The sequence below is a fragment of the Tenebrio molitor genome, chromosome 9, assembly GCF_963966145.1.
Source record: "Tenebrio molitor chromosome 9, icTenMoli1.1, whole genome shotgun sequence".
Taxonomy (NCBI): Eukaryota; Metazoa; Arthropoda; class Insecta; order Coleoptera; family Tenebrionidae; genus Tenebrio; species Tenebrio molitor.
The window spans coordinates 18244166-18263994 of NC_091054.1; the positions used below are offsets into that span (position 1 = coordinate 18244166).

Consider the following 19829-nt stretch of genomic DNA (forward strand, 5'->3'; position numbering starts at 1 on the left):
GTTTAAATCGGTAATAACAAATCACCGGCGAGAATATGCGATTTTTTAGTCCTTGTTGAAGCTTCGTCCTGGCATTTTTTTTTTGGTTGATTTATTACGCAAAGTGCAAACAAGTGCTGGATCAATTTTCTCCGAAGTGAGTGTCCCTGCAACCTTCTGGAGCTTTCGATTTATTTAAACAAGTTGTTGGATCAATTCCTCTCCGAAAACAGCCGAACGGGTCGTCTCCTGGTCGCGATCTGCCTTGATAAAAGCTGGAAGTAGGCGCGACTCAATTCAAAATCCTGACCGTGTCAAGCGTGAAGAAGTGCAAAATGGGCAAAACACCGGCCATCGGCATTGACCTGGGAACGACGTATTCCTGCGTGGGAGTGTGGCAGCAGGGCAAGGTGGAGATCATCGCCAACGACCAGGGCAACCGCACCACACCCAGCTACGTCGCTTTCACCGACACCGAGCGCCTCATCGGCGACGCCGCTAAGAACCAGGTCGCCATGAACCCTAGCAACACCGTATTCGACGCGAAGAGGCTCATCGGGAGGAAGTTCGACGACTCCAAGATACAGCAGGACATGAAGCACTGGCCCTTCAAGGTGGTCAACGACGGGGGCAAGCCGAAGATTCAGGTGGAGTTCAAGGGGGAGGCGAAGAGGTTCGCTCCGGAGGAGATCAGCAGCATGGTGTTGAGAAAGATGAAGGAGACGGCGGATGCCTACTTGGGGCGGGAGGTGAAGGATGCAGTGATCACGGTGCCGGCGTACTTTAACGACTCGCAAAGACAAGCCACCAAGGACGCTGGGATGATCGCAGGTTGGTACCAATGGTATAGAATTACTCCATTCTATTGGCTTTTTTTTCGTTGTTGCGTCATTTACGGTGTTTTTTGCTTTCTTGCATAAATCTATACTAAATGAAGAATCTAAATTTTCTAAATTAATTTTCTATTCTTTCTCTTCTATTTCTCCGTTCTTCTTGCAGTACTAAACACCTTTACTTTAAAGGAAAGGGACCTTTCTTGGATGTGATTCATATTTACATGTGTTCATATTTACTTGGTGAAGACAAAATTGACCATTTGAAAAAAAAATTAAATAAGGTTTTAATGATGAAGATCTTTTTCAGTTATAAACTTAGCTTTCCCCCGTTACACCTTCACAGTCGTTTCTTTGAGACTTTCTAGACGATCGTGCGTTCGTGTTTCTCCGTTGCACCCCATTCACATTCATCATCATTTCTCTTAATTTAAATTTAAATCACTTGCAGTGCTCTATCGATCGGCGAGACTCCAGTTCAAGGTCCATTTTTCTTCATTGCAGGAATCAACGTCTTGAGGATAATCAATGAACCAACAGCTGCAGCTCTAGCCTACGGCTTGGACAAGAACCTACGAGGCGAGCGCAATGTCCTCATTTTCGACCTGGGAGGCGGAACCTTTGACGTCTCCATTTTGACAATAGACGAAGGTTCCCTCTTCGAAGTGAAATCGACAGCCGGAGACACCCACCTGGGAGGCGAAGATTTCGACAACCGCCTGGTCAACCACTTTGCCGAAGAATTCAAAAGAAAATACAAGAAAGACCTGACGAAGAACCCCCGAGCTTTGCGTCGTCTCCGCACCGCGGCAGAAAGAGCCAAGAGGACGCTAAGCTCTAGCACAGAAGCGTCTCTTGAGATCGACGCGCTCTTCGAAGGAATCGACTTTTACACGAAGATTTCCAGAGCTAGGTTCGAAGAGCTCAATTCGGATTTGTTCAGAGGGACGCTCGATCCGGTGGAGAAGGCGCTGAACGATGCCAAGATGGACAAGGCGTCCATTCACGACGTGGTGCTGGTCGGGGGGTCTACCAGAATTCCCAAGATACAGAATCTGCTCCAGAATTATTTCTCTGGAAAGTCTCTCAATCTGAGTATCAATCCGGACGAAGCTGTGGCTTATGGTGCAGCGGTTCAAGCCGCCATCTTGAGTGGAGATAGCAGTTCTAAGATACAAGACGTGTTACTGGTCGATGTTACTCCACTCTCGCTTGGTATAGAGACTGCAGGTGGGGTGATGTCCAAGATTGTGGAGAGGAATGCGAGAATTCCGTGCAAACAGACTCAGACGTTTACGACGTATTCTGATAATCAACCAGCTGTGAGTATTCAAGTGTTTGAAGGGGAAAGGGCCATGACCAAAGACAATAATCTTCTAGGTAAGACATCTGTGGTGTTGAAGTTGAACAAAGTCTAGGAGCAATTAAAATATAAATATTTTTCTTTCCAAATGGCAAAAGAATTTCTGTGCAGTTTTCTTTGCTAGGGTGTCTTACGTTTTTCTGATTTCGTTCCATTCTCCATCGAAGAGTGCCAAAATTGTTTCCAAATTTATTCCATTTTCCCATTAGTATTCAATCGAATTTAAATCTGGACTTTGTTGTGGCCATCTAAGACGTCTAGTACTAGAGCTTCTTTCCTTTTTCCTTTAACACCTTCCACCGCTTACATTATACTCTTGAAAAATAAACTTTTACCAAATAATTGTTCCAATAGTAGCTACTTTATGGTGCTTTAGCATCGGTAGACACACAGATATTTATTTTCTCTTCATTCTTCCTAAATCTTCTTCTATCTTAGAAGCAAAAACGTAACACCGAACCATCATTAACACTTTCTAATGGTTCACAGGTATTTGAAAATCTGGAATCTTCTAAGCCAATTTCATCAAGTACTTTTTATTTTTTTCAAGTGCAGTAAACCATTTTTGAAAAGAAAATGTACAAGAGAAGATCGAATGTTCATCATTTTTCCAAGCTGCCCAAGTGACCCAAGTTTTTTTATCGCTTCTTTGGTTGGTCTTTGCTCATGAAGAGTATTTACCTTTCTGGAATCTTCTAGGATTATTTTGCCTATCCTGTCAAAAGCAAATTGCTCTAAGACCTTGTTGACATGCTCTGGGCTCCATATTGAAGATGAGATCTGTTAATTTTGTATTTTAGGAACTTTTGACTTGTCCGGGATCCCCCCGGCCCCCCGAGGCGTCCCCAAAATCGACGTGACCTTCGACCTCGACGCGAACGGCATCCTAAACGTGTCTGCCAAAGAAGTCAGCACCGGCAAGTCCAAAAACATCACGATCAAGAACGACAAGGGTCGCTTGTCGAAACGCGACATCGAGAAGATGTTGGCGGACGCCGAACGATACAAAGAAGAAGACGACAAACAAAGAGAGCGCGTCGGTAGCAAAAACGCTCTCGAGAGCTACGTTTTCAACGTGAAGCAAGCAGTCGAAGAAGCCGGAAGCAAACTGAGCTCCGACGACAAGAAGAAGGCGATAAAGGAATGCGAAGCTTGCATCAAGTGGTTGGACCGCAACCAGACGGCAGAGAAAGAAGAATTCGAGTACAAGATGAAGGACTTGAGCAAGATCTGCGGCCCCATCATGACGAAGTTGCATCGCGGTGGTGGGGGCGCTGGTGGGGGCAGCGAAGGACCCACTATCGAAGAGGTGGACTGAATCACGTTGCCGGTCGCAATGCAACTTTTGGCTTGTAGTAAATTGATTTGTTGCAAATAAAGCACTCGACCAATCGATTGTGTTTGCTTATACCGGAAGTCATCGTCACGGCTTATCGATCTTGAATAATGTTCCGGACAATGACAAATCAAGGTCTGGCGCTATGAAATTTGCATCGACTTTCGTGTGCATGGAAATAGTTTTGTCGGGAGATTAAGAGCACGCGAACCGGAGCCAACAAATCGGAGGTTGGTTACGTGTTGCCTATATACAGGGCCGCCAAATATTAACATTGCTCTCGGTTTATCTCGGGCTTGATCGCCACCAGTCGAACCCGGAGCATTCTAAAAACATCCCATTTGAATGTTTCGTAACGGATAATACACGAGAACACCAGTGTTTGGCTGTGTGCTAATGCGGAAAACACTTGTTGAGTTGCGGAGGAGGCGCATTGCGGAGCGGCACCTGTTAAAATGGCAGCTCAACTCTGATAACATTTCATATCGATCTCAACTGTTTGTATTTTTTTTTTTTTGGAAATTTGTTTTTCTATTTTTTATCTTTGAACTCCCAAGTAAAGCGCGAAGGTGTAAACAATGTCAAATTTGCATTTGGATTTGCATTAAAATGAAACGCAGGTGTTGTGGTGATTGTCTAGAAGAAAAACGTAGAAGAATAAATCAATTAGTTCATAAATTATCATTATTTGTGTCTGTAAAAGGTGTGTTACAATATCTGAACCTGGATATAAAAAAGGACACAAATATTTTAAGGCAAAAAAGTGTTATTTGTGACACAATAAATCAGTAAGTGAGAAGTTGTACATTTTTTTTTAAATAATGAAAACAGGTTTAAAATGTATGTAGGAATATGAATTTAAAGAATTCACCCAAATCTACTAGAAAGCTTTTATAAGAAAAAAGCTTTCTAGTAGATCTGTGAAATGTAAAACTTTTAATAAAAAATATCTCGCCTGGACTATATCTCTCGTTGACTTAAGCTTTAATAGAATCACGTGATCACGCTAAAATTCCACAATTAAGCTTTTCCATCTCTTCCTCATATTTTCATAGGCCTCAGCTCAGTGGATCAACAAAGCTTTACTAAGCATTAATGGCATTAATATGTAGTTGAGTATTGAGAAGTTGTTTTTTTATGCGTCATTTTAAATTCCTACTGTTTTTGCAATGTTACACAAGTTTGTATTCTATAAAAATATAAAAGCAGCACAATTTCAAGTCCTATTAATTAGACGATAAATAAGTACATAACAATTTTCAACATAAATAACAAACAATCACTTCTATTTACTAGAATTTCGTATTAGATCTTAGAAGCAACAAATTTCACGGTAGATCATATGAGAAACATTGGTTTGTTGAATCAGCGAACAGCTATTTTGACAAATCCGCCATACTGTAATGAGGAGTAGAGTTGACCGATTAACGGAAAGAAAATGATTGTAAAATCATTCGTTGAGTATCAAAATCGTTATCCCGAAATCTTTATTAATTATTACCGATGTTAGGCCACTGTCCACTGAAGTCTATTACTCAAACGAGGCGCAACAAGAGACGGAGCTTCTTCGGCAGCCAGTCACATTGGAGAGTGGTGTGCACGTGATCCTTATATTGCTTAAATGAATGGAGTATTATGTAGTGTTAGTTAAAAACCAATTCACGCAGTTCAGTTTAGACAGATAATGACTTACTTTACTGCAGGATGTGCCATAATACATGTTTTACCGCACGGCGTGCGATAAAAAACTAATATAAAAAAATGAAGGAAACTAAACAACCTAATTTTTATTTGATTTGTGATTCTTCGATGACGAGAACCGATTGTCTGAAATGAGCTCTTCATTTCCTTTTCGCAAACTTTCCCCGAAACAAAAATCTAAATTTTATCGTTTGTGTAGTTTCCATAGCAATGATTTTGAAAATAATCAGCGCCTACTTCTACTTTGACTTTAAATAGAATTTTTATTCAGATAAATGTGTGGATTTTAAAACAGTTTACAGCCTCGTGTAGGAACTTCACAGGCCTGAGATAATCATATCAATATCTCACTTGTTGCGTAAATAACTATTACATATTAAAATACAAGTGTGATATGAAGTATACTTATACTTATAGAGCTTATACTTGTCATATAGTATCATAAAAAAATTAAAAAAAAAATATGTTGCTGAAAATGTTAAAAATTTGAAACACTCAAGTATTCCACTTAAAGTGACAGTTTCGTTTAATTAAAACGTCAAAAAACTGCACCTTTTCACAAAATCTTTACTACTTTACGTATTTATGATAATGTTGCTTTAATAATATCAAAAAAACTGTTGAATTTTAAAAATTTGTCTTGAATTAATTTTATGATTTTTTTTATTGATCTGGACATTAATTAATTTAACTTTATTAATATGACAAATCACGTACATATTTATGTTAATAAGTTTAACACTATCCAGAATTACAACAAAATACAATTTTCAATCTTAATTTACAAATTTCTTTAGTCGAACAAAGCTAAGACTCGAGTTTATTCGCCCAAGTGTGAATGCATTAGCATTCCCTGACGATTTATTCCGATTATTTTCTATTTTACTCGTGGGGCAAAAAATCGAGTGAACAAATGCATTGTTCACTCTTTTGCGTCTTTGCTGCTCACCAATAGTCAAGGTTACAGAGTTTAAGAAACTTGGAACGGTCGCAGCGGCTGATTAGGTGTCGCATTGTTGGTCCACAGCCTTCACCGGCTACAGAAAGAGAAGGGACCGTCGACTTTCTTAAGTCAGTTTAGTTGGTAGAGGCGTGCAGAAAAGACGCTAACTGTGTTGCTCACTTAACACAATTTTTTTTCCTGATAAATATGTGATAAAGTTTAGAAAGGGATCGTAACTGTACTTGTGCGTGCGAGCGTTTCACCCTTTCGCGGATCCGGAGACTGTAGCGACCACTTCTTGTCCAGCGACAACGTGTTGTGCGGTTTAAATGTCCATCATCAGTATCGGTGTTGTGCTGTCGGGTTGAATCGATGTGTTCCAGTGCGGTTGAATTTGTCAGACTCAACAATCATGGATAACATTGCGAACAACAACTTGGTCTCCAATTTACCTGAGGTGAGTCAAAAAACTTGATCTCGGGATGGTGTTCACGCTTTCGGGCCAGGTGTTTTAAGGTTTTTTCGATCTTGTTGCTTCGTGATTGTTTTTTAAGCAGGCATGGCCAGCTTATTTATAGGTTTTTGCCAAATGTTGGCGTCCTGTCGTACAATATGATCCGAACATTTTGCCACATTGATAAGTTGAAAGAAAAATTGCATTCTTTGAATGTACGAGTATGTATAAAGATAAAACACCTTCCCACGGTTGTATTGTAATTGAAACATGATACACCACCATTGTTTGTATTTTTGTTTATCTTGAGTTTTTGCAATCAGGTTCTGATTTCATAAAACGCTTCAAAAAAATCCAGAAAGCTTTAATTTGACTGCACGAAGATTATAGATCGATCGATTTTAATCACAATTGATTCTTCCACTTAAAATTGCCATTTTTCAAAACCTGGTTTTGAACATTTTCATTCCCAAGATTTTTTTCCTAAACCGAGATAAAAAAATGTTTCGCATTTTTGTGGAAGTTGATTTCTGTAATAAAAATTCGAAGGGTTTTAATTATCAATAAATATTGCCATAAAACAGTGAAGACAGTTAAATTATTTTCTCTTGGCTGAGTGATGTAGCCATACTGTGTGTTCTTGTCACAAATAGTTGACTTAAGAAGTATTTATGATTTAATAAGAAATGCAATAAAAAAGTTGTCTGCCAGCTGTCGTCTGTCTCATCTTAAAAAGAGAAAAAGAATTGATGCTTTATGGTCGTCATTTTTTAATTATGCGGTTTGCGGTTTTTCAAAATAAAATTGCTGCGCAATTCTTTCTTTTTTAACTGCATTAATGTTGACTTTTTTCAATGATTGATTTATTCTTGAAATGATTTTTTGTATCAACTTCGACAACACACACAGAAAATGTGTATATTTTCAATCTAAAAAAAATACTTTCAGTTGCTCTTCAGTACTAACAGATTTTTTCATATTTTGTCACTTTACTAAACTGGCAAAGATACAGATTTTGGTAAAAATGTAAAATGCATTCACGTTGTTTTGGCATAATGGGAGGCCCTGGAAATTTTGCATTTAACTTGGTAGTAAAGCTCTCTGTTGAATTAGGTTTTTCTAAGTTTGAGGTTATAAATAGCGTCAATGTCTAATGCATTGCTGTCAGTTTTACTACTCTGCAATAGAATACTAGGACATCGCGGAAAATTCAGCAACATGTTATGTTTATTTTGATAGGTCCGCATGTCAGGCACTTAGTGACGAAAATCAAACAGTGCGTCCAACGGTAAAAAAAATAAATCATAACCTCCCATTATGTCAAAACAACGTGAACGGTATGTATCGTATTTTTCTAGTGAGCACATCTTTACTGTACTATTGCGAGCAAAAATAGTGGGACATCAAATTTCTGTCAGTTTTGAAAAATTCGATGTAGTTCAAGCTTTATTGTCATTTTTTTGACACTATTCCAGCTGACAGTTTAAAAATTTATTTTATACTCGTATTGTCCTTTTCCAATTGCCCTCTTCTTTTGATAAAGGTAGATTTTGATTGGAACTTTGCATTCAATAAATATTCCCTACGTGCTTACTTACAATCATTCCCTACAACCTACAATACTTAATGACAACGTCAATCAATTCAAAGTAGGGTTAGAATCAGATAAGGGTTATTTCACATTAAAAGTCAAGAGTTCAAGACAATGACGTTGATGTCCCACTTTTTTTTGCCCGCAATAGCACCTACTATGTAAAAAAATAAGTTACCGTGTATAAACAAATTTAAAACAATGAACGGATGAAATAATTCAAAACGTTATGGTATTTTAAAATCTTTTCATTTTTCAGCTGTGACAAATTGGTCTTTCTTTTGGCACCCGTGAATCATTCTAAGAAGGTTTCAGATGTCTTTATTGCTTGTGCCTGACTTCACACAAAAGCAACAATCATGAAAAAATAAATGATGACACTACCTCAGAAGTGAAATCACTGAGAGGAACAGTTCAAAAAAATTTTTTTTATACATATTTAGATGTTTCGTAAAGTCCTACTCGTATATGTTAAGCAATTTTTATTTTGTTTTAATCGTGAGTTAGCACTTTATTTTCTAATTGTAGGTTAGAAACCTATTATGTAATAAAAATATTTAAAAACGGTTCTTAATTTTTCCTGAAATAAAATTTTCAGCCGAGTTTCAGAGTACCAGGAATCACGGAAAATGTGTAGAAAAATCGTGGTTTATTTTTAAAAGTTGGCAATAATAAAATCAAAATTTTTATCTGTTAATTTGTCTGTTAAATGCTGAAGTTTGGCCAATATTTTATTTTAAAATTTCATAAAATTTATAACTAAGTTATTTTTGAATGAAATATTTTTTTCTGAAAACACTACTTTGTAGGTTTCCATATCTCCGAAAAAAATTTTAATTGGATACCTTGTTTTCCAGTTAGATATAATAAACGTTTTATGTACATATTACCTTGCAGGATAGAATAGAAAATATGCTTTTAAAATGCGTTTTCTCTTAGACTTTTTTTAAGTGGATTACGGTTAAAAATGATTTACTGTTGCGCCGTGGAAAAAATAGCACATCGTTAGCAAAGATTTATTTTATTTTTGTCAAATAAGTGTAGGTTCGTAATAATACTGGAATTGCTGAAAACAATGAAATACACGTGTAATTTAAACCTGCTTGTTAGGGATTTTTTTGTTGACACTAATTTGTCTTTAGTTCCTAAATTAGTTCAAAATTGTGACATTAATCTGCACACGATTGCAGAGTTCAGTAACAAATGAAAATTAAACTTTTATGTTTTTCACTGTTACAAATAATAATTAATTATTAAAATTGTCTTATTCTAGTCTAGCCATCGTGAATTTTTTGAAAATGTTTACATAACATTTAGATTTGTTTTCGACTAATTATTATTAAGCTGGGGCCTACTAACAAATCTATAAATCAGGCTAAATTGGAGTATTTCGCGGCGTACTTTAAATACTCTTATCTCTCTATAACAAATGTAATACGGCCGTCCCTGGTTTATTTTTAAGAAATTTTGTTCTGTAAAAAAAGGTCGTATACAATTTTGCTCTATGTACGTTTTAAAACTAACAATTTTTATACGAGTATATTTTTTTAACATTTCCTAAGTAGATATTTCCTCCGGTGCAAATGTATCATACGTTTTAATAAATCGATTTATACTATAGTCGTGTTTTTATAATTTTTTGTTCGACACTGTCGGAATTTGAGAATTTTCTTCTGTGTGAACGAATTTTGATAAATTTGACAACTTGTCAAAACGAAACATCCAGCTAATTTTAAAGATTTTAAGCGATTTAGAGCCTTTAAGGGGCTCGTCGACCAAAAAAACGTTGTATTCAACTCGTTCTTGTGTAAATTGGCCTTTTTTTAGGCACTCGTGGGCCTTTAAAACGCCCGTTTTAAACTGGCCCACTCATGCCAAAAAAAGGCCAATTTACACACGAAGTCGTTAAATAAACTATTATTTTTAAACAAGTTGTTAGTTATTACATGGGTGCCATCGTAAACTGGACTAAAATTTAAAGTTCATGAATCTTTCAATTGAATTGTGTACGTGTTTTAAAAATCAAGTGCGAAATATTCGACTATTATTAGTACTATTAGACAAAGATGAATAGAAGAGTGGTAGACCATGAAGAAACAATATTAATTGGAAATGAATGGCAAAATTGCTGTGGAGAAATGTTGTCAGCAACGTTTTGTCATTCTACTGAACTGTGAAAATATTTCTAATGTAAAAGTGACAATAATTGCTTAAGTTTATAAATATTACAGTGGTTTCACATTAGAAAATTCTTCTGTTGGGAAATCGATTTTTTTACAAAATCGGTTGAATAATTTATTTTGCACAAAGATAATTAGGCCTAAAAGAAGTGAAATTGTAAAATCAAATAAATTATGACTGTTATCTGTAAATCTGTATCTTCATGAAGTTTGACAAATTGATATTTCTCCTGGTACCTGCACACTCTTCCAAGAAGGATTTACACTTGTACCTTTATTGCTTCTACCTGGTTTTTCACACTTACATTACCACTGTGATTGGTTAAATTTTGAGAATATAGCCTAAGGGAGTCCGTTTCGGCTCAGGGACGCGAGGGTCGCGGGTTCGATTCCGACCCAGGGCGAAATTAAAAAATGAAAAAAAAAAGGCTATATTCTGTCTGGTGATTCGGAAGTCACGTTAAGCCATTGGTCCCGGTCTATTGAGTTGGTCATCATGCCCCTCATAGATTTGTAAACCAGTCCTAGACTGTGTAACAAATTTTTATTCTTCAACAACATTGCATTACCAAAAACCATCAACAATCATTCAATCACAATAAATAAATTCACTCCATTTTTCAGGAGAATTTTTGTTTGATTACATTTAGTTTTTTGTTCCTAAAACATATCTTATTGTTATGAATTAACTTGTAGCTGAGACTGTTTAATGTCAAACGTTAATGTGTATTACTCCAGCTCCAACACATGTAATTATTCTAGGACCACACATACAATTTTTTTTATCGCACATGTCATACCATACTAACGGAAAATAAAATTAAACTACACTAATAGTAGTGCCATAAAAGATAACAATAAATCTATTTCGGAAGTTTGTTTTTTCTAGAACGTAAATCTACAGGCGCACTGGGATGTTAATATGGGGGCAAAAAATTAAAAACATATCCATTTCCATTTAAGTGCAGTCTGTGAGATTTAGATGTTTAAATCAACAGAAGTGGAAAGAGAAATGTCAAAACAAACACCGTGTAATTACATATGTATATGTAGTGCTTTTGATTATTTAATTTTATTGTGTTTAACATGTGTGTTAAGATTGTTGAAAAAAATTAAACGGTAGCAATTATATGCTTACAAGACTAAATTAAGCTCTTCTGCTCTCTTTGTCATTAAAGCATTAAATCGTGGGTGTTGACACCGAGTTCCGTATTTTTTTGACGTAAACAGATGCCCCAAAAATTTGTATCAAAACAAGCTTCTAGCCCAAAATCCCATGTCTATACCTACATATGTATTTTCTTCTGAAGGTTTGTTTTGCAATTCAAGATAATTTTAGTGCCGTTTAGTTGATTCGTGCTTCTTTCATCTATGGGAAAAGAAATCTTCTTCGATAATTTTAGTGCCGTTTAGTTGATTCGTGCTTCTTTCATCTATGGGAAAAGAAATCTTCTTCTGCATCTCCTACCAAGACATTTACTGGAAGTTTTTAATGCCTGACGACCATAATTATGTATTTCTGTTTTTTAAAATCTTCCTCATTTATAAGATTGAAAGTAAAACAGCAGCAAGAAGATCAGCAGAGTATGATTTTCGCCCAATGGCAATAGGTACTAAAGTTTAGCCGGCCTGAGATATGTCATTTGGTGGGGGAAATCTGCGCGGACAAATCACTTAAATTACTCAAAAAACAGCTAAATGGAAACTTTTACTCGTTCACCGGTCACTGAAAAAATCAGCTGATTTTTAATCTGTTGAAACCCCTATTTTATGAAAGATGGACTCGTCCGACTGTTTTCCGTCTTCGCGCACTCCCACCAAATGACATATCTCAGGCCGGCTTAACTCTACGTCATTCATTTTTCCATAATTTAATCTCAATTGTGGCATACAATACGAATCATTTATTCTTCCATTCCCGCCGATTTTTTTTACCGTTGTTAGTTCATGGATTTTTCATTCTCGCTGCTGTGTAGAAAGTCTTCTCGTTGCTGCTGTTAAAATACATTTTGTCAACAAATCTTTGCATTGTAGATAATTTTTTTACTTTTTTTCCGACGCTGTATTTTAGATTGACATTGTGTAACACCGTTAACAACATTTTTTGGTTCTTTTAGTAGTTTTATTCTCTGTGGGTAGAAGATTTCCAAAGTTTCAAGATTTCTTAATGTTCAGTAAATGTCACTTTCCTGGTTAATCAATTCATCAGTCCCTTCTTTAATACACGCCCAATAATAATTTGAATTCACTTTATGAAATTCCTTTTTTCCATAAAAAGTTTGTTGTGGGGGGGTACAAACTATCATCTACAGATTGAATTTTTTTGCTGAATTGCAATGTTTGTGCTGCAGAGAATTAGTCAATGAATGGTAGGGAATAAATCTTCATTATTTCATTACAGCATGGATTGTATTATGCAATGGGTGAAAATCAAATGCAATTAAGTAGTGTTCCGCAAGGGTCTGTGCGCGGTCCTCTCTTTAGAATAATAATTCTCAACTAGAGGACTAGAGCCCTCGTACATTAGCTCCAAATCAGTTTTTTAATTGCATTCTTTCCTTTCCAGCCAAAGACCAAATGATCAGGAACAAACCAAATAAATTGATAATAAAAGACATTCTACCGTGATATAGTATAGAACAAAATATGTCTTCTAAGTAATATTTTCCAAAGAGTCGTGTTCCTACTGATTTATGCAGAAATCCAAGAATAGTATTTAATGAATAATTCGTTGATAATAGATTCGTTCACGTGTTGATAAGATTCAAGAGTCTTAAATCCCCCCTCGATTGTTTCTATTCCTGGTTCGAAAAACTCGAACTATTACTTTTGACAAAACAACCTATTTGACTACTACATCCTAATCAACGTGTAAACTAGTCGAAGCGCACTCGCTAACACCACGTCCAGACAAACAGGTGACGCCTTCTTCAAGGTTGATAACGAGAAGAAAGCTATTTATTCGAATGTTTATTTTATTCAGCTCGTTTAAATTACTTTCACTAAATGGCGTACGACTGTCGGGCGGAAAAAATCTTGGCCTATCCTCCGACAAATCCGTTGCGCGTCGACCCTCCAGGAATTCGGTCCCAAACCCGAAGGGTACATTCCTCCCTCGACCTTGAAGGTTATCCACCTGCTCGTCTACAAGAATGCCGCTCAGATTAGGCCTCCGCAATCCCTAGCAAAGTGACGACAATAAATTCAGGCTCACGCAGGTGTCGTTTACAGCCGTGATAACGAGCCCGAACCGTGGCGAATCCGAGAGCTTTCAAGAAGAAGAAGAAGAAGTGGGTTATGTCGTCCGGTATGGAAGATTTTTTCGTGGCGCGGCCACGTTCACTTCGGATTTTGTCCGAGTGAATTTCTCTGGTTGGGTGTGTCTAATGTGGATTATGCGGCTGCAGTTGCGAGGAATGCGCCAGCGGAGATGTGCCCCGACGAAAATTATTGCGTCTGTGTGAAACTGGTGCAGGCCATTTTAGTATGATCGTCGGAAAAGTTGAATTGTGGATAACCTTGAATGTGGTTTGTTGTTGATAATTGTCACTCCATTTGTGCGAGGTTATGCAGATTGGGTAGTCACGAATTGATTGGATAATGATCCACTCGGGATTGCGGTGGAAATTGGAAAATCAGAAAATCGGGGTTAGCGGGTTTCAGTGCTGAAGATGGACTGAATGCAGAATTTTTGGGTCAGTTTTGATAGTTGTGATACGATTGATACGAGGCGGTCGAAGTGTGCCACGGTTGATAATTGTTCAAATTGGATGATAATTGGAGAGAGGAAAAGTGAGAAAAAAAAAGTTAAACAAAACTGTAGTTTTTTTTAAATGACAATTTTGAAGTGTTTGAATAGAAAAAAATATGTAATTCAGTTTTCAAATTTCCGTGGAAATGTTTTAGTGTTTTGGGTGTGAAAATTGAAGTGTTGTTGCCTTTGAATAACTGGCAAAAATTGATGATAATACTCGTAATTGGACAGAGGAAGAATTTGAAATTAAAAAAAGGAAACGTAAAACAAAACTATAATTTTTTGGACATGACAATTTTGAAAAACGTTTGGATAAATCGCAAAACTCACTTAAAAACAAATATGTGAAACGCGAGGGAGAATTTCGATAGAAAGTTTTTTCTATTTTGAATGTCAAAATTAAAGTGTTGCATTTGCATAACTTTCAAGACTAGATGATAAATGGACAGAGCAAGAATGAGAAATAAATAGAAAAAAGAAATAAAAATATGTAAAACAAAACTAGTTTTTTTGACATGACAATTTTGAAAATTGTTCGAATAAATCGCAAAACAATAGAAAGAAAATACATATGTAGTAAACGCCAGAATTAGAAATAAAATGAAAAATAAAACAAACAATAAAATAAAATTTCAAATTTCGATGTACCTAGGTATGTAAATATTTTGGTGTTTTGGATGTGAAAATTGAAGTGTTACCATTTGACCAATTGTCAAAAAAGGATGATAATTGGACATAGGAAGAATGAGAAATAAAAATAACAAACGAACAAATATAAAACAAAACTGTAGTTTTTTTGACATAACTCTTAAAAGCGTTCGAAGAAATCGCAAAATTCGTTCGAAACAAAATATGTAAAACGTAAGAATTAAAAATGAAAAATAAAACAAACAATAGTTATTTTTGTATTATGTGCGCAAAATCAAATCAAAATCAAACATTTCAAAAATGAAATGCAAAAATAAATAAAATCATATTTTCAAACATTGATGGACTGAATTTGTTTTTTTATCGTTTCTCTGCATTTTTAGGCTGATTGTCAATTGAGCGATAATAATGGTAGTAATTCATTATACAGGGTGATTCTGAAATAAGTTTGGAAAAAAACCGGTAATTAGTGATGATGAGAAGAAGTCATAAACAAAAAAAAATTCTTATAAAAGTTTTTTCGTTTTCGAGATACAAATGATTGAAAATTTGGTCAGAATTGCTAGTACGCTGCTGAGTTACAGCTGATTACCTGATTATCTTGGTAGTTTACCAACAATAATAATCAAAGGTAAAATGTGCCCGTCAGTCACAAACGTAACATTACTCCTCTCGATCATTTCCATAGAAACATTTACAAAGCAGTGTGCTTGCACCTACAACTTTATTGTGGAGTTGATGTAACAATGGTTGCTAATGAAGTGAACAAATTCGGACAAATTTTCCCTATTCATAGGCATTGAAAATACAAGGATATAGGGTAGTTTCCATCCTTTTGATTTCACCTCCAAAAGTCATTTACCCAGAATTAATTTGTGTCAATGGTACTCCACATTTTTTTCCAAACTTATTTCAGAATCACCCTGTATATAAGAAAAAACAATAAGGAGTAAAATATTACAAGACTCAATAATATTTAGAGGTACAGATGAAAAAATGTTCTTCCAGATGAAATAATGTATTGTTTGATAGTTATACCTATAACACATATACCAATTCACAATTTCTAAAATGGTATATCTAAGTTTTCATTATCGTTGTGTCCTGTACACAAATGGATAGTTGACGTCCATCTGCATACAATAGTGCATTTGACCTAGGGTCGACACCAACACCGCTAGTTAAAATACGAAATAAAAGTGGACCAATAGCTCAACCTTGTGGTACCCCGGACGTTCTAAAATACAATTAGGTATCTACAACACTGGAGGATTTAACGCACCAGGAACATCTTCAGCACAAGTGGACAATCTATTTTTAAATGGTTATTGAATGAAGTGGATGAATGAAATCTGATTGTCGTAAACCTTTCAGGAAGTGTCGTACTCCAAATTAATTTAAAAATAAGACGAGGTGACATGTGGTCTCACGAGTCACACGTGCGTAACAATAAATCTGGAAATAACCACCGAATAGAAGAAACTAAAAGTGTTTTCTTGGGTCACTGTTTAATTGCAGGCGAAGTGCCCAACAAGTTGATCAGTCCAGATTAATTTACAGATGACGATGTGTGATGTCATAATGTTAAATAGTCTTGAGGTGAAGGTTTTTTTGAGACGGTGGTGACGATATAAACAACACAAAATATGACATAAAACAGGCTTCAGATCTTCAGGATGTTGCATAGTCCCCTCTTGATGCTTCTTCAACAAGTTGGAACCTGTCAAATGTTAGTGGGCACCTAAAATACTTCGACTCCGGTACTAAATTCTAATACAAAAGATAAGATGTTCGAGTATTTAATTAACTTATCTGACATTATGACATTTATTGGCTTTTTATTATTCTTATTATTATGTTAGATTTATTGTTGATTTCATTTTTTTCTTCATTCCGACATTCCGTTAGAATACAAACAATTGTCTGTTGGGTCACTGTTGGTTGTGTGCAAGTCACATTTTCCCGGATGTAACCGTGGCAAAGTGTAAGAAGTGTCCATTAAAGTTGCATAATAATTAATTAGGTTTTCGCTTCAGTGTTCAAAATGTCGGCTAAAGTCGCTTTTTGTTAGAACTTTCATGAAATAGTTTTCAGTTGAGTCACAAATGTATGAGGAATCGTGTTAAAGACTTGAATTATAACTAAGAGACACATTTCATGATGAAATCTCCACGTACATCGCCTTTTCTGTTTCGTTTCAATTTTTTTTTACTACACTTGAAGATACATATGTATTCACCGCATAAAGTTTAAATCATTTTTAATTACAGTTCCAATCTATTTTGTTCGTTTTATGCTGTTTCATTTGTAGCACCAAATTCCACGAAGTGAGATCATACAGTGCAGGTTTCTTCTTATTTAATTAAATTTTATGAGTCGTGAAAATATGTATTGCAATGAATGTTATTTTATTATTTATATTGACTGGGAGAAACTTTTTGACATGTAGCGAATTTTCATTTCTTCTAATTTCTGCAAAATGCTAGTTATATTTGGAAGAATTGTGACTCTTAAAATCAAAAACCAAAATCATAACAGCTTAGTAATAATAATCATGACAATAAATACATTAAAACCCTCTTAATTTTACTAAATTATAAATACATTTTGCCTCAACAGTTTCATATCCAATCAGATGTCAGTGGTTACTACTGCAACTTTGTAACAAAGGAAATTTAAACGTACAGGGTGTTTTTATTTTTCATTTTTTCATTTCCGACGAAAACAAAAGAAAAGAAAGTATAATTAAATGTAGATATTTATTATGTAAGTTTAGGATTACCTTTCAGTTTTTTTTTAATTCTTTCATTGTTATACTGACCTCAATAAGTCAGATTAACAATAATTAAATTATGGCATTTGTGAATTGAATGTTTCGACCTTAACTAATTAAAAATGCAGATTGTGCATTTTCTGCCAGAACTTTCTCATTTGTTCATTTGTGATTTTGGACGTCCAACTGTTCCTTATTGTTAGATTACCGTACAATTTTTTTTTTAATTACCTTTTTTATGTACCGGGTGAGTCAAGTTTTACCGCCCACACGATTAACCCTCTTAAGAAATTAGTAAAAATTACGAAACTTTAGGGTTACGTTCTCTTGATATAAGATAAGGCTTCAAATGTGTAATCAATTTTCAGAGCCATAAAATTTAAAAATCGATTTTGAGAAAAAAAATTTTTTCGTACACGCTCTTAATTCACAATTAATTCAAAGAACACATTTATGAAATTCGCATCAAAATAAAATTATTAGTTGTTGAATTATTCCAATTTTAACATTAATAGCGAAAAATGACCAAGATTTGTCATAAATAAATACCTCATTGTTGGTAAACAGGCAATAGACATCTGTTGAGAAGTTTTCTAGTAATTCTTTAGTCCCTAAAGGGTACAATAAAGAACCCACGTCAACATCTTTGATGGAGGTGACCGCCCAGTTTAATAATAAATCATACCTAACTTTTTTCACTTTAATATCAAATTTCATTTATTTCAAAAACCAGTAATGTTTTCATGATTTCAATGATATGAAATTTTTCCTAAATGTTTGAAAGGACTGAGTAAAAATGTTTGTAAATTAATGTAGCGGTTATTGAATTAAAACGAAATATGTATTTACCTGTTTCATTAAAAAATTTGAAATTTTTACAAACTGTTCTACACCGATACACAATCATTCTTGAATTTTTTGAGAATTTTAAATTGATTATAAGTGGGTGTTTTCGCTCGGGCGGTAAAACTTGATTCACTCGGTATATAGACCGTGTGTAAAAAATTGTTACTTCTATGATAGGGAGTCATTCATTGGAGGAAATAAAACTTTACCTTAGACAGCTACGTGATACATACAGTGCGTTCGTAAAGTTCGGAATAAAATTATAAGTATTAATTTCTGAGAAAAATCCTCGGAGAGGTCAACTTTGTTTTTAAAAAGTGCATGTTGTACAGTACGTTATTTAAGTTGACAGCTTGTCGTCTCCTAATAATGACGTCATCAATAATTTTTTTAAATGACAACCCTCACTTTTTTCATCTTTTTCTGATAGACCTTCTTAGTACTTAAACGACTAATGAAAAAAATTGATACCTTACATAACAATTTTTTTGAGAAAATGACAAATTTTACTTAAAAAATTTAACTTAATTTTTAATGTAAAAATTTTAATTGACCTCAAACAAAGTCAAACAAACATCTCAGGTTAACAATAAAATTTAACGCAAATGTTGAAATTGTCTCCCGCCAACTATTTGGCGCTCACCGACACTTTGTACACTGCGCTCAATAATGTCAGGGCTTATTTGTTCCGTTTCAGTGCGAATTCTCTACCGCAAATCATTCTAAATTGTTTGGTCTATTAAAATAAACCTTCAATTGTAACTAAATCTATTGGAAAAAAAATTAAGTTAAAAATTAAAGTAAAATTTGTCATTTTGTCAAAAAAAATTATTATGTAAGGTGTCAACTTTTTTTTATTGATCGTTTAGCTAGTACGAAGGCGTACCAGAAAAATAAGAATAAAATGTCATTTAAAAAATATTGATGACGTCATTATTAGGAGATGACAATCTGTCAATACAAGCAAAGTACTGAACAATATGCATTTTTTAAAAACAAAGTTAAATTAAAACTTACAGTTTTATCGAATTTATTCCGAACTTTACGAACGCACTGTATAATTTTCTCTACAGGTAAATTTAACGCAAATTATAGCATCCACAATAAGCACTCTTGGCGTTATCAAATACATTTTTACATTAAAATAGTGCACGAAATCTCCCAGTAAATCTTGTTTTCCTTAATCACAATTGATAACAATGAAAACTGCTTATTTTAGCCAGTTCTTATTAAGCACGTATTTCAAACAATAAAGGTATTGTTTATCAATCAAGCTAAAACAAAGTAGAGGTGTACTGCTTCAATGGTTTTACACCTTTTGGTAAGCATTGATAACGTGTTATTAGTTATTAACTATTGAGTTTTCATTGTGTGTTATAAGATAGTTAAAAAAAAATAACCAAATCACTGCAATTGTGAAAAGTAAAA

The 19829-nt window shown here is 34.9% G+C and overlaps 2 protein-coding genes across 6 annotated transcripts in view; both read left to right on the forward strand.

Annotated features, from left to right (window-relative positions):
* Nucleotides 1-19829, forward strand: part of pyd (polychaetoid) — a 37116-nt gene that overhangs the window by 300 nt on the left and 16987 nt on the right. Inside the window, exon 1 of one of the 5 annotated variants that reach the window (XM_069059354.1) lies at nucleotides 6268-6612. The exons of the other annotated variants lie outside the window; for them this stretch is intronic. Coding sequence (XP_068915455.1) covers nucleotides 6568-6612 — 45 coding nt within the window. The 5' untranslated portion in view covers nucleotides 6268-6567. Of the gene's footprint in view, nucleotides 1-6267; nucleotides 6613-19829 lie in introns of those variants that run through there. 5 annotated transcript variants of the gene reach the window in all.
* LOC138139166 (heat shock protein 68-like) lies at nucleotides 47-3567 on the forward strand. The gene is made up of 3 exons (XM_069059359.1): nucleotides 47-810; nucleotides 1317-2192; nucleotides 2976-3567. Exons 1-3 carry the CDS (start codon nucleotides 315-317, stop codon nucleotides 3491-3493), a joined length of 1890 nt encoding a protein of 629 aa, XP_068915460.1. The 5' UTR covers nucleotides 47-314; the 3' UTR covers nucleotides 3494-3567.